The sequence below is a fragment of the Tinamus guttatus genome, unplaced genomic scaffold (genome assembly GCF_059628265.1).
Source record: "Tinamus guttatus ecotype Peru unplaced genomic scaffold, ASM5962826v1 Tinamus_guttatus_pri_ptg000222l, whole genome shotgun sequence".
NCBI classification, from domain to species: domain Eukaryota; kingdom Metazoa; phylum Chordata; class Aves; order Tinamiformes; family Tinamidae; genus Tinamus; species Tinamus guttatus.
In genome coordinates this window covers 5,408,082-5,424,247 of record NW_028288756.1, presented here as the reverse complement: position 1 = coordinate 5,424,247, position 16,166 = coordinate 5,408,082, and the positions used below count along the sequence as shown (strand labels likewise).

Genomic DNA, 16,166 nt, shown 5'->3' with positions numbered 1-16,166 from the left:
ACATCTTTATAAGCATTCTTTAGAAAGCTAAAACTCCCCAAATTAGGCTCAGAACAAGTCACTGGTTTCTCCCTTGAACCTGCATTCAGATTCAGGCTGTCAGGATTTGTCTTGCGGCTGAGTGATGTCTTGTCATGAGCAGCTTTTCTTGGGCTATGCAGAGGCACATGTGAGAACTGCAGAGAACAGCCATACCCAATCTGTGTCGGCCTGTAGGCAATAAAGCCGAGCAAGCAGCATATTATAACAAAATCATATTTTCTTTTCCTGAGAGCTTTAGCTCTATTTTTTGGATTCTGTTAGACTGAGAAAGAGCAGCAGGCAACATGCGGCTTGATAGCCACAGTACTGGGATTTTCTAAGATGTCGGTAAACCCTGTTCATTCACGTGAGGAAGGGGAGTGGGTCATGTCCAGTGAATAGCATACTGCCAGTGAATGCCCTGGCCTGGTTTTCCTCTTCTGCTCTGGGTGAAGTTTGGATAACAACCCAGGCTGCTACCACCAATCTGGATTCACTGACATGCAAGTTAGGGACTCACTCATGTGGGTAATGCATTCACCCTAAACTGCTGTATTTCAGATTCAAGAGTTGTCACCAGAGCAAGTAATGAACCATTCAGCAGTCTGTTGCAGAGCATCTCTTCTTGTCTCTCTCCCTGCCCATCTGTAGTTATAATCATGGAAGAATCTTGGAAACAGTGACGCATCTGAGGGATAATGTCAGGCAGTAAAATCTACTTTAAGTTACCGTTTCTGGCATTGACCTCATTAATGCTGCTACAGCACATCTCATTCTTACCGTGCCTTTACATGGTTGTTGGTTATATGGATTCCTTTGGTGAGTATAAAATACAGTCACGAGGAGAAAATAACCCGTTGTTCTAGTTGTGATGAGGAATACAACAACCCATCACCATAGCAAACAGCATATTTTATTTGAAAAATACGAATAGAAGATTTTGTCCCTTTTGTTTATTAAAAGGAAATGTAACAATTTCTAATAGTAACACTTGCATAAGGAGGTATTTGTAACCTAATTTAATAGAATATTACATACTTTACATTACTCTCTCATTAAAAAATATATATTTTTGGAGACTTTGGAAAAATAAGGATGGCCCAATACTTGCAACACTGCTCCTAACGTTCCTTAGAATGCACTGTGCACTGCAAGTACAAGATCTTAGCACTTTATAATCCATAAAGTTACTCTAGGCATTACAATTTCATATTCTGCTCTGTATTCATAACATACCATTTATTATCCTTTGAATGACACTAGGAGTTTGATTAACTGCAGACTGGTCCAATATTTAGATTTTTGTAAATTTTACAAAGCTTAAGACCACAGAAATGTCATAATTCCTGTTAAATGTCAATGAGAATATTTTCACATAGAAATTTTCTTATAGGATTTGCCACTTAAAACAACTGCATAAAATAGATTGTGAAAATAAGAATGTTCACAGTTATTTTCATTTTCCAAGAAGAAATGCAAAAAATAAAGTGCATAACAGTGAAATTACGTTCAACATTTACACAGTTTTCTGTATGTATGTAATACATAGCAACGCTGATAAACAACTTGGTTTGTTTTCAATGTATGGATCTTAATCTAATAGCACTGGAAATCAAGCTCTTCATTGACTTTTAGGGGTATCACGTTTTTTGATTTTTTTTAGATGTCCAATATACCTTTACTTCTCATTTTTACACAGATCATTTTCTCAGAGGACTTGTGAAGATTATAACATACTGTGTGCCCCTGCCATCGCAAGAGAGAAGGCTTGTTTGAGGTATTGTGAGTAATTAACTAGGTGTAAATGTATTATTATTTAATTGGCTGTTGTAGAAATAATACCGTAAATTAGAAAGCCCTTAAGCATCCCTTCTATGTGACATTTAACTTTATTCATCATCTGGTTTAAGTAAAACTGGCAGTTTTCAGCATTTAGTTGATAAGTGGCAACAGAATTACCATAGAGGTTAAGAGAAAAATATTAGAGAATGTGAGTATACAAAAGATCCATGAAAACTTTTAGCAAAGTCCATACAGTCAGACTTAACCATAAACTAGAAACGATTTTCTCACAATACTTCCACTGAATGTACACTTTGTTTAAACCGACAATGCAACAAAATGATCGTGGCTTCCATGAAACACAGTGCTAGTTATGTTTAATCAATGTTGACATAGAAATTCTTAAGAATAGTTCAGATTTGTTTCTAGGATAAGAAGGAACAAAACTTTGTGGGATCGGGGAAAGAAATCTGCAAACCTGTTGCTCTGCAATGTGAGGCCTTTTGCTGTGGCCCCAAAGATTCAATATTCTGGTATTTGTCATGCAAACAACACAGCACTGTGATCGTAGTTGAGTAAGAGACAGCAAGCATAGCAAGCATGCAGATATCTATCGTGATAGAAAAGCACCTCTGGCGATCACGTGGGTAGGACGCATCAAACAGGACAGACCACAGCATGAGCGACGTGGGCTCTCGGCAATGACGCAGACTTCCTTGGGCCGTGAGCCTGCTACTTGTGCTGGGCAGCAGCTAAGGGAGAGGGATGTGACAAGTGAGGAAAGGGAGATCCTTATTTCTAGGAAACACGACCTCCCCTTTCCTCATTAACTTAATCAGAACATGAACTTAAGAAGTGAGCATTTGCTTTGTCACTGCACTTCGCTTCTGGCTCTAAACCAGAGTTCTGTATGCTCTATGATGCTCTATGATGCAAACAAACGAATGCTCTATGATGCAAACAAAAAGTAGATAATGTCTGAAATATGAATTGCTCTATGATGCAAACAAAAAGGAGATAATGTCTGAAATACTGCTTGAAGCACTAAATGCGGCTGACTTTACTTATTTGGGTGTAGGAGTGGGGTGAGAGACAAAAATATAACTAGTGTCTGGGTCTCCAAACAACAACACAGATGCAGTTTCATTGTATGCAGTACAAAGTATGAGGGCCCATGATAATACAAATGTTGCAATTGTCAACATTTTCATACCATCGCTATGTTCATAATGCATAAAAATTGAGATGTTAGCGTAAAGCAGAGGCTTCTCCTAAAGGAGAAGGAAATTTCTCTTCACAAAATTCTGCACTATTAGTTGCTTTACTTGGGACAGAACACACTAATTCTACCCCAAAACCCATTCGCATACATTCACCATCAGTTTGTGCGAAACTCTCACTGTATTAACCGATGCTTCTCTGTTAAACCTTTCTCTATAATGAGAATATCTCCTTAAATGCATTCGTAGGAAGATTTGTCTTTTTGGTAATTCAAAAAAAGACAGAACAGCACAGATTATTAAGCAGAAGATGATTGTTTGGGGGTAGCCAAAGATGAGGGTTTGGGGCTTTATCCCACTAAATTGTCTAAATTGTCTTAATTAAAAGTGTGAATGATGACAGAAAAGGAAACATTAACATTTGCAAATGTCAAAGTTCCCAAAGCATGTAATTCTTTTGTTATTATTTTATGCTACATAAATGTTTTGCACAAATTTGTTTCATTTGAAAAAAAAAAAAGAAAAACAGTGTAGTTAAAAAAATACTGCAAGTACAGTGCAACAAATACTTTTTTTAGAATTTAAGAAGTTTATTTCAAAGCTACCTGCTTCTTTTCAGCAAGCTCTGTAAACCAAAAGGAATCAACAAAATCACAAAGAGTCCTTAAAAATAAAAATTCTCAAAGCAAGATTCATTCCATATGGGTTGATGAAACACTCTAGACGTGTCTTGTACCTCCCTCTGGTCCTTACCCTCTATAGTAAAGAAAGAAAGGCTAAATAAAATTTTGCTTCACTTGTGAGGCCCGCTATAGGTCAGATCCTGCCTCGAGAAAACAGCACTCCCTTCTCTTCTAAGCTGAAGGAAAGCAACACCCTAAATGAATGCAAATGCTAAGAAATTACTAAACAGAACAGATCAATAGACACCTCAATAATGGCACTTCTACGTTCAATTTTTCCTCCTCAACTGATTTAAAATACATTCCTGTTCCCATAATAAAAGCTTGCTTAGAGAGAAAACATATTAGGAGAAATTAATAGAACTAAATCAAATTAACTTAAAATTAAAAAGCAACATCTTAAATTCCTAGTTGTTCCAATCATCTCTATTCCAGTAACTCACCAGCAGCTCTATTTTGCTTTTAGTCACACATGGAAATAGAGACATTAGGATTATGAACTCTTGATCATCAATTAACTGTGGTAGCTTCTCGATTCAAAGCAGCAAAAGACTTCAAAAGCATCATCTATTGACCTAAGTGAAGCACAGTGAAGCAAGCAACTGCATAGTTAAACGGTGCTGCCATTGCTGAAAGAGCCAGTGCTTCATGTGCCTCGCTGCATAAAGACTCTTTCAGACCCATGCCATTTAGATGAATGATATTGCTGTGAAAGGACAAAATGAAAAAGCACACACACGGACACAATAGTTCCTCCAGGAACAGAGCAGCTTCGGGGCCATGTGATGGAACCATGTTTGCTCTGTAGACAGTTAATTACACCCTCGCTCTGATAGCTGGGTAGGGAAGAAAAGATGATGAAGAATATAATGAAATGACATATTCTCAGTGCAACCTGCAAATTCACTAAGATCAAACTAATGCAAATAAGGGTCTATATCAACGGACTGTTTATTTGAGAGGGCATTTGTAATATATCCCTTCTGTAAAGGAAGAGACTGCTAGGACTTCTCACACTGGTAGCATGGCTACCGCATATTGGAATCAAACAAGGCCTAGGGAACAGTTAGAAATGCAATGTCACAACCATCTGCAACAGGTTTGCCCTTCCATGAGCTACCTTCCTAAACCAGCATGGCCACAGACTTACTGCAGTAGCTCATATTGCAATAAAGACGTCATTGCTTGGCTTAATTTAGGTATTGTTACGGTTACGGCACCACGGACTTTATTGAGCAATTAAAAAATATACACAAGGGACAATAGCTTATTTTTTCTGTATTTTTCAAAATTTGACTTTCTTCCAATTGAAGAACCCAGTTTCAAATATGAAAAGGGCACTTGTTTCTACAGTAACTGTGTACAACTTGCTCAGTTCCAAGTACTGAATTCATTTATTGTTACTGGTGCTGTTCTTGTATCTCCAGCTGCTGAGGAACTTCTCCGTTCTTGGAATTACAACTAAGTTGTTCTTTCTGATTCTATTTCCCCGTAGAGTTCAGCTAGCTTCTTAAATTCAGGCCCCCAGTCTCCAAGGTAATTATAATCCTGGTCAGAGTGTGTTGTGGCTGAATCCAGGGAGCTGATTGAGCCAGCTTCTGATCTATGACCCTCATAGGCGTAAGTCTGTAGGGAGTCATATGGAGGCACGCTGGGGTCCATATCTGCCTCTGCCAGTCTTTGTTTAATGAACTCCTGAACATCTATACTGTCAAGGCTTGAAGAGGGGTGATGCCTGGGTACATGCTTCACTTCAGGACGAATATCCCTGCGATATTTTAGCTCCTCAGCAGCTGATGGGTTTCGCAGTGCTGTGATGTCAAATGCTTCAGTGTCTTCTTCTCCACCACCCTCATCATCGTATGTGACGACGTTTTCCCGGACGTCTTCTTCTGAAATGATCAAGGGCTCCTTCTTGCTACGTCTTAGGGTGATGAAAAGGACCACAATTGCTAAAGAGAAAACTGCAGATATTAGGTTTAAAGTTTACATTTGAAGTAAACAGATATATGTTACAAAAACAACAGATAAAAAATCATGAATTTAGAGGTGTAATACTTTTAGGCTAATTTGCTATTCTGGCATTATTAGGCTGCCCTTGGATTGTAGTACCATTTGGTTAGGATATGTCTGTAATACCAGATCCCTAGAGTTTCCAAACTTTGCAAAAGCCTAGTTACAGCTTTAAGTGAGCAATGACTTTGTTATATAATTCATTCTATGAGGACAGATTACTGTATGTCTGGAAAGCACCCCCAAAATCTAAGCACGTTTTGAGACAGCATCCTGCCAAAACGCAACAAGTAGGGGCCACACAACTATGGCAAAAATTAAGAATGTTATAGTGAAGCTGGAAACTTCCAGTACAGACTGGTTTTCCCAGGGGTCCATAAAAATACTATTTCTTGTTTGTGCTTGCTTTGTAGGAACCGCTGAGGTTTCTTGAGCCAATAATGAAATCCACAAAATAACCTCATAGAGAATATAAAAGGGGTAACATACATTCAGTTAAATGATAAGTTAAATGAGAAGGCTGAGATTTTTCAGAAACATTGTTACACGCTTTCAAAGGTTCACTAAAATCATTATTCACTGTGTATCTGCAATGTCCATTTTTTCTCTTGTAAATGTGAAATATTGTATGATAAAAGATAAATTATAAACTAAATGTATTGCTGTTCATTTTAAAGCACCTTGTAAAAAACACAGTTCTGAAGTAACCTGTGATGAAAGTAGTCTTTAGAAAACATAAAGACTTCAGAAAAAAAAAAACCTCTGAATGTCCTGGTATGTGGGTCACAGTGCAAATCCATTATTTCTTGCCACCTTTATTAGAATGCAGAAAGGCACACAAATAGTACAGGAATATGTTGCAGCAAGTTGTGGCCCTACTAAAAAGAATATTAATAGACAACATTCAAATTGACCTGGGCGAAATTAAAAAAAATCAAGAGAAATGCAATCCCAATGAAATTTATCTAATGGAGTCATCTTATTAGCTCATATATCCCTTGCCCCTGGGGATTCTGGTGTGCATTGCTATCAGCTCACCCACAAAGGTAATTAAGAAATGGCTTTTGTACAGTGCTAATGGTACTTCTTACGGCATAATGTGTTTCAAAAAGCTTTCCTCATCTCCTTTCAATTTTTTTGCAAACTGTTCTAGACATAGAACTTGGTTCACTGTTTTTCTGAAATCTTTCCAAATTACCCAAGAAAGATCTGCAGTGCTAATTACTTGATAACGTCTGAAAAATTATTTCAGGTGGATTCCAGATATCTATAAATCTAATTTTAAGGCATTTTTTCCTATTAATTTTAGCACAACCTTTTCCTTCCTGATGTCAGCTGTGTGTTTCTAATTACCTCCTACTACCAGGCAGTCCTCTGGTGAAAAACACATCATATTAAACATTTCTGCCCTGCCACATGCAGAGAGCTAGAGGAAGGACAGCGGTTCTTAAGACTGAAAATGGCTTACCCAGAAGAATGACAACACAGAGCAGGATTGCAATTAGAGCTCCTGTGCTCAGGCCAGCAGAGGAGAGGAAAGCTTCAGCATGGCAAGTCCTCACGCGCCCATCCCTCTCACAGGCACAGACCCTAATGGTGAGAGTGCTGCTGCTGCTCAGAGGGGGTGTCCCACCATCAGAAATCAAAACTGGGAGGTAATAGACATCTTGAGTGGTTCGACTGTATCTCCTTCGTCTTGTCAGGATACTGGCTGTGTTATCTACAATATCAAAACCAGAATAACATCGTCAAAAGGTATTATTGACAGTTTTTTTCTCATGCAACAGAACCATCAAGCATCTTCAAACAGTGCAGTTCTCATCTGTGAAAATGTACAATCTAGAATTAAAACCTAGTGGAAAGCCAATGGAGGCTTTGGCCAATGGACAAAAACAGGAGTGCAGGGGAGAGTAGATAACATCATGTAAATAAGATCACTTAAGTCATATAAATGTCTTTAGAGTTCAAGCGAACTTTAATAAGCATTCTGGGCCAACTTTGCAAATATTTTAATCCCCAGATGGCAGTGTATGGACACCTGTAAATGGGAATATGTGGAATTCCTTCACAGCAATAACTCTTTTCCATTCTTAGAATAATGTTAAAATGTCTTTACTAAAAGCCAGAGTAAGACTTTTGTTTCACTCCTTGTGATAGGTTTCCTAACTCAAGTGATCTTTCAGAGAATATCTGAAAGGACAGTGGACAAAATCTCGCTCTTTGGGAAGATCAGGATGAAAAAGGCATAGGAGGGAAAAAGAATAGAGGTTCTAAACTGGTGAAGGTTATAGAAAAGCAGGGTCAGGGGAGAGAAAGTGATGTAAAGTTTTGTCACCTTTATGTCACCTACAGGTCCCCCTGGCATATATTACAGACAATGAGAATACTAATGTTTAATTCATGCACAGTGCCAAGGCATCCAGTGGCATTAATTTAAGACCAAGGCTGCATAACTATAAAAAATAAGCTGCCACTCATTGCTCCTGCAAGAAGCTAAGGGGCATAAAAAGAGTGCAGGGGAAGAAATGCTACAATAATATAGAGATATATTGTATTGTCATATGCATAACACTTCAGTTTCTTTCTACCACTGTGAAAGTACTGGCAGTTGTACAAGAGTCCTCAGATAAACAAAACTAGAGAGAGTGAGAATGAGAGGAGACGTTGTTCAGAGAAGGCAACGGGCACTGGGAAATGGGAGGAGAGTTATTGGAAAAAAGAGCTTTCCTCTCCTACTACTCCCACAGGCACAACGATCACATAGATTCCAAACTGCAGAGTTGCTGGTTTTGAATTTTTTAGCAAACAACACAGGGGTGATAGGTGCATAAAAACAGTATGTCTACTGGGTTCTTATTGCCATTATATATGGAATAGAAAACTTTTCCTTTTTACTTACAACTATAGCTATAAATGCATTTCTCATAACCTAGGACAAAATGAAGTCCACAGAGCTACATGAAAATCCTGTGCAATACAGCAGGGAGTGTGGCATCTTCTAGGCCATTGGACTGACTACTGCGCATGTGTATACATGAACTTGCAAAGGAAGAGGGGCTAGCTTTTGTTAAACTAGATGCAAACTGTTTACCGGAGGACAATTCTTTACATCTTATCTTCTGTCAAGATCTGTGGCAGATTTTAAAGGATTTATTTTAACTCATTTCACTCTACATTTTGCTTTTGCCTGTGACCTGAGCATGGTACTGGGAAAAGCTGGTATTATAGCTCCATCAGCATCATACCATAACACAATACATTTGGTAACAGGTTTCACATGAGAGATTCATATGAGGTGGGAAGCATTACCCTTGACCAAGATCAGAAAGGAACCATGAGCTGAGCCAAGAAATGCGGGTGAAGTTCATTTATATTTTGTTAGACTTTATTCTGTACCCTCCCCTACTTGGAAAACTCCAGTATGGTGAGTTGGCTGGGAACGCAATAAGTTTTGTTTTCATTTCCAGTGGGTGCAATATATGATTTTGTTCTGCAGCTGGCCCCTTAAGCCCCTTTCTAGCTGAATATGCTGTCATTGTATATTTTTGAGGACTCAACCTGAACTTCATGATAGCTTCTTCTTTAGAGGCATGACAACAGCCACTTAAAATGACATCTGTATTAACTCATTCCATTTACAGACCCTTACTAAAACCAAAATGACAGGAATAGATAATTCTATCTGAAATGACCTGACAAAAACCTAACATTGTTACATCGTGGAAATGATACTTGCACAGAGGTTATAAAATATTTTCATGGAACACACTCCTCTCTTTGCCAAGTTGACAGATGCTGCATGCACACATGCTTCCACCCTTCTTCTCCCCATAAAAATACAAGGGTGTTTTCAGTGATCCACAAAATAGGCCCAGAAGAGATGTGATAATAATAAACATGGTAAATCTGTACTTGCATTTGACACAAGGGGATCGCACAGTCTAAACTATATTGAATGCAAGAAATAGTACTTTCATTCTTATACAAATTCAGCTAAGCTTTAGCTCTTTTGCATATTGCTAAATATGGGCTTGTGAAACCTCATACAAACACCTGTGGTGTTGTCATTAATGCCGAGATTTTTCATTATCTTATTGTTAACAAATAAATGAGTGCCACATTTTTCTGCAATCAATTTATATAGCAAATAGTTTTGTGTCGTAATTGTCAAAATAGCACTACCTAGACTCTGCCAGTTTAATTCTAAAATATATGGAAAATTCACAAGTCTGATTTGACAAGATTTGGACCAGTTTATTCTTTGAGACATTCATGATCTTCTAATTAAATGCAATACATGAACACTCTCAGTGGTTTATTTTAAATTACTCATAAGACAGGGAGATAGTCTTAAAAAACACAGATTACAAGCAGGTAGATTGCCTGCATGTTTTTTTTTAATTTTTCAGCCATATGTTCATTTAATCAGAAGTTAAATGAGCAGCTATTTCATCTTTCTGCTACTGTATGTTGCAAAAAATGCTTTGCCCCTTTTTTCTCTAAAACCCTACCTATTTGCCACTCTCTCTATTTTTTTTATGCCAGACTATCAGGTCCTAGCTTCCCTAGTATTGCTGGAGGACATGAATAACATCTTCAGTGGTTCATAAAGGCAAGCCAGTAGACATTACAAAATGAGTGTGAGCTGATCTGTCTGTCAGCTGCCAAAGAACTGGCAGACTGTGCTTTAGGCACAGCCAAAGATCAGAGATGAACCAATACCTCTGTTATTAGCATCTAATTTCAAATGAATACATTATTTTACATAAAACTAAGTTAATGCTCTCAGTATATATACAAGATGATGACTGCTGCTCCTTCCTTTCTGTTTTCAGAAAAAATCTTCATCATCACCTCAGCATTAGGCATGATCAGCTCTGCTGATTTTCTTGTTGTTTAGCATCCAATTCATAATTAACAGAGCTCATCTCTATCATTTTATCTCTTGCACTAGCAGACTGTTAAACAAGACAAGACTGGAGAGTTGAGTGTAAGCATGGGACCACTGCTAAATGTCAGCACCAAGCCTGGGATGGGCCAGCTGGAACTCTCTCAGATACTATGTGACCGCAGTCTGGGGAAGAGCATACACCAGGGACCCTTTCCAAAAGCAGCACGGGCAGGAGAGCAGCAGGTCCGTCCCCTTTGAACAGTGCTCCGACACTGTTCCAGCAGCCTGTGGACCTTACGCACCCTTAAATGCCCCTGAGTCGCACTCCTTGCAGCATGCAGCCTGTTTCATGCCATGACAACCCTGCTGCATTAGTTCATAAACTTGGCACAGAAAACTAAAAAAAACATAATAATGACATCTGAGATCCACTGGGTACCATGTGGGGCCCTGAGGAGATTAAAAGGTCAAGTGCTACACTGCGTACATGGAGTCAGTCTGTGTTCTCAGGCCTCAGTGCTGAGAATAGGCCCAGTGCTGTCCTTCTTTGTGGGTTGTTGTTCTGTTTTTATTTTTATTTCCTCAGCACTTACATTGCCACAGAAAAAAATAAAGTCTAACTATTACCAGTCACCCAGAAATCCCAGAGAGGTCCTTAGAGAAGTGTAACGCTCCCATATGCCCTTTCTAGGCGGTGCACTTATCAACACAAAGAGAAAACAATTTCAAAGGTGCACAGTCCTAAGGAGAATGATATTTCATGTTACAAATACATGAAAAGATGACAACCACACAACAAAGTTATCTACAAATAATGCATTAAAAACTAAAGCTATGTTCAAGGACTCAGCTTGAGAGGTAATTTCCTATAAATTCCTTATTGGTAACAAGCGATACCATATCCATAACCATAACCTAAGCATTAATATTAACATCTGCCACGGCTCTCATACCAAAAAGAATAAATCCTCAGATCTTAACACAGCTAACTCCAATAGCTAAGTGTTATTACCAATCATAAGAATAGTCCTTTATTTCTGCTTAATATGTTCTGTTATTTCTGTTGTTCTATTTTCAATAAACTCCAAAGATTTCTGTTCAGCTACCTTGTCTATATAAGTAAGAAAACCTCATAAAATTCGGTTCACATGAATGTTCCTTGGCCTATATCCAAGGAAGACCCAATATTCAAATCTGAGCAGAGACGCATAACCTCCTACATTCCTCCCTAACATAAATGTAACATGGAGTGAGTGGTCCAGTACTACTGTACAGCTCCGGAAGCAGGGATGAAAATGCGGGCTGAAAAGAACAGCATCATACACCTATTATACTGAAGAAAAACTGAGCAAGCAAGGTTGAAGTCACAGATGACTTTTGTAGCAACTGAGCAGTAATGAAGGATTCAGGCACAAAACATTAGTGGCAAAGCTGCTAAGGAATGAACATGGAGAGGTGAGCATTGATATGCTATAAGCATAACGGTGGACAGATGGGGAAAATATTATGAAGAAAAAAATCAAAAAGAAAAATGAAACAAAAATCTGCTTGACAATACAGACTAAGTGGACAATTCTGAGGTTACGGTGAAGAAATCTTGAAAGAGCTGCATTTAAAACATGCATAGTGTGTGTATGGGACAATTTCACCCATGAAACCTGCATTTTTATGCTGCATGTTACAAAGAAAAACTGGACAAAATAAGACTTGGTTTCTAGCAGTATTTTGACATTGTAAAAGTAAATATTAATATGAGACAATCTTCAGCCAAAATACAGCTGGAATCAAATTTTCCACTTATATAATGGCATCGAAATAAATGGGATCATGGTTAATTTGTGGTGTTTGTATTCTCTGAGTAACAGCTAGAGTTTGGTAGAAATAGACTTTTCTTTACACACATGGAGGAGATTTTGTAACAAACACAACCAGAAACTTTCTCAAAGAAAACAAGTAAAACTTCTCCCTCAATACAATTTCACAAATTTGCACACAAGTAAAAAGTAGGGTCATAAGCTGTTAGGTACTAGTTCAGAAATTCCCTGTTCCCATTATCATCAACAATTCTATTTCTCACTACTGCAATAATAAGTTACACAGAGGGTAGGAAAAGAATCCTAGCTCTTACATGGTGTTCTTCCTCATTAAATCTTTTAAGATACTTTACAAATGAGATGTACAGAGAGGGGAAGAGACTAAGATTTTTTTGAGTCACTGAGAAACAAGGATAGTGGCCAATGACCTAAGGTAAGGACATTGGCATCAAATAGAAATCACGTCTCTTATGACATTGCCAGAGTTCTACTCTTGAGGGCAACAGAAGAGTATACTAGCAAAATGGAGAAATAATAAAAGTTCAGCCAAATTGCAGTTTCATCTGCATCCTGACAGTTATTCTGATGTCTTTTAACTTTCTATGCTTTAATTAAATGGTTCACTTTCCTCATCAAAAACTGTTGGAAGACCCGCTGAGAGGGGAAGTGAGAGAGCTATTTTTATGACAAGAAACCTAGTATTAAATAAGAAAATATCACAAACTATCCAAGTTAAAGACACCTGAATACAAAGGCAGATACTGACAACCTAGGAAAGGGTTTTAAAGAACTAAGCTAGTTGAGAGGAGGGTAGTGTATGACACCTACAAACTGATACGGCAGATACGCAGGAGAGGCAGGTGTACAGAAGGGCAACAATAGAATTAGATAACAACTATGGACATGATCCTGCTAGGCCCAGAAGAAGAACTCTTTTTATTCCTCTACGGATTTCAACTGTGAATTTTGTCTCTGAGAAGTAAGATAAGAATGAGGACTTGATGGAGATGAAGGCCTTGCTTTCTACGGGAAAATTAACAGCTCCAATGTAGGTTAACAAAATTTATCACATTCCCTGTGGTGCACATTGCCCCAGTTCATGATTGTTAAACTTTTTCACATTTGGGCTGCCCTTTGTAAACATGACAAATCAGAACTTAAGATTCATCTCAGCTGGGTTTGAGCTTACATATAGGAAATTCTGCATATGTCCAATGAAGCAGACTAGTTCATCTAAAAATGAACTACGAAACCAGACTGCAAACTATACACAAGGCTGTTATCACATTCCTCTTTCCCATCATCCCTGCCTTTTTATATTGAGATCCTGAACTAATGAAGAAAAATCAAAGAAGAGATACAATGATAACACCACAGAAGGTGATTACCAGAGCACTTTAGAGGATACTAATTTATTTATTATTCACAATTCGAGAATTCTTTTGACACATTATACATTACAGGCAGGCAAAAAGAGAAATGGAAGCAAAAAAAAATATCTCTTTATAGCTTTAGGCATGTTTTAATTTGCTTCTCAGCTCTGCTTAAATCAGCAATTCAACTTTCATATATTTTTGAAAAGTCATAATTAATTAAAACCTTAAAAAAATTGAAATGATTTTCATGTCTTGTATTTCTGAATGAGAATAGTTTTGATTTGTTTATATAGGACAGCACTGAAATGCATTTTTTTCATCTTTTTACTCATAACTCCAGGAAATACTTTTTCTTTGCTGCTATTCCAAAGCTATTGCCAATTGGCTTTCTTTCTAGTTCCATGGGCAGCAAAAATGGAAAGCACTATAGCAGACTCTTGAGTCCTGAAACATAGTTATTTGCTTATGGGTTGGTTTGTGAAACGTCAACAAGTAGCACCACTGAAAATATAGAACCCATATGTTATGCACTAACTAATCCTTCTGGTGAACCTTGGATTCAACATTTTTATTCAAAAAAGATGCAAACAAAGATGGTCACGGTTTGGAGAAAGATAACTGTCTCCCTCTGCAATAGCTGTCTAACATTACCCTAGAAAACCAAGCTTTCCACTTGTTACTGTATATGGCTTTTAAGTTAGTTTCTGTCCTTTGCATCTGCAAAAATCACATTGGCACAGCTGGGTGACCCTATACAGCCTCTGCAACAAAACTTTTATTCCAGCAAATCTGCAAGAGTCATTGGAGCATGCAGTACAAACCGCATGCCTTGTGGGAAAAAAATCCCCAGCAAAACCCTGTGTTGCAGTATTTAAAAAGCATAAATGCTCTCTCAAATCTAAGCTAACTCTCCCCTGGAGGTTCAATCTTTTCCCAACTGCCTGAAGAGTATGCTGTAACTTTTGCAGGAGATCGCTAGTTAAGTTAGAAAACAGGGAGAAAGAGGGGATTTCTTAAACTCAGAGACAGAAAGAGAGAAAGAGAGATGATGCAGATGTGTGCATCTGTAAGTTAGTATTTGGGGCTAGCTTTTGTTAGCTATCAAGCTAACACAGTTTGACAAATATATTAGTTATTCCTTAAACATCTGGAAAAATACATGTTTCTTTCAGCATAAAAAGGTATGATTCCATAACTGAATACTTTCAAACAAACAGCTCTGTTATGAATAGGTCCTTTCATCTTTCTCCTGATGGAAGATTCTTTTAGTCTATACTGCCCTCACAAGTTTTAAGTGGGACATTCGAAACATATATTAGATTATGCTAAAGCGGTGTATTTAAGACATCTTTCACATACCCACACATAGAGCTCCTCCCAACACTTACATATCTATACACTTACACAGTGAAAAGGGTTTCCAAATTATCTATAATAACATCTTTAAAAACAAAGTTAAAGGAAGACAGTCAACCAAGAAGAACTGGGATATGCAGCATCTGAGCTGCAGTATTAAAGCACCTCCAAATTACACGAGTGTTTGGCAGCTCAGGTTTTAATTAAAATTGCAACATTTTGCTGAACAAAATAAATTGTCAAAAGTGTTGTTTTTCATTAAAAAGCCATCATAAGTACAAATCCCAGGCAAACAAAGAAGCATCTTACCTGGGTTTGCTTTCTAGAACAGCAGAGCTCAGGGAATGATTGCAACTTAGTGTATTTTCCTTGTATAGCAAAGAAATTTTATTACCACTCTTGTTCTTTTCTGTTTACATGTGTATGGATACCACAATATTTTGTTCATGCTCTTACATACTTGCTTTCTCTAAACAGTGCTTTGTCAGTAGACGAAAAACCTCACCCAGAATCATAGTACATACTGTGGGATAACAACTAGCCAGTAGGGAAAAAAGGTATCATAATCTGTCTCTTTTATTTTTCTCTTTAAAATTGTAAAGAAGAACAGGAAGGAAAAAAAATAGTGGCTAGCACATGCTAAGAGCATTCAAGGATTTTTTTTTTGTTTTTCTTTTTTAGCAGCTGATCCTCAAAAACTTGATTTTTCTGAAGTGCAAATTTGTAATGGACATAAATGACTTTTTTTCCCCATCATCTCTCATCTATTTCAAAGACTAGAAAGCAAGAGAAATTCTATTTATGAATAGGAATAGATGATAAACATGAAAGTAGTAAATGCCAGAAAATTGGAATTGGCAACACACTTTACAAGTGCTTCACTCATATTTTACATATAGATTGTACCGTAAAGAAAACATCTCAATAAAAGGCAATGTTTAAACAACACAATCCAAAAGTCATGTATTGAGTAAAACAGTGGCAATTTTAAGTTTTCTAGTTGTTTGCTC

At 37.6% G+C, this 16,166-nt stretch overlaps 1 protein-coding gene across 2 annotated transcripts in view; it reads right to left on the bottom strand.

Moving 5' to 3' along the window:
- Positions 1–4,879: 4,879 nt before the first annotated feature.
- CDH18 (cadherin 18) overlaps positions 4,880–16,166 on the bottom strand; it is a 211,482-nt gene continuing 200,195 nt past the window's right edge. Inside the window, exons 11-12 of one of the 2 annotated variants that reach the window (XM_088525032.1) lie at positions 7,188–7,439; positions 4,880–5,670 (exon numbers count right to left, since the gene is read on the bottom strand). In XM_088525032.1, the coding sequence (XP_088381158.1) occupies positions 5,168–5,670; positions 7,188–7,439 (755 nt within the window). In that variant the 3' untranslated portion in view covers positions 4,880–5,167. The remainder of the gene's footprint in view (positions 5,671–7,187; positions 7,440–16,166) is intronic. The other variant, XM_088525033.1, reaches the window with a different exon arrangement.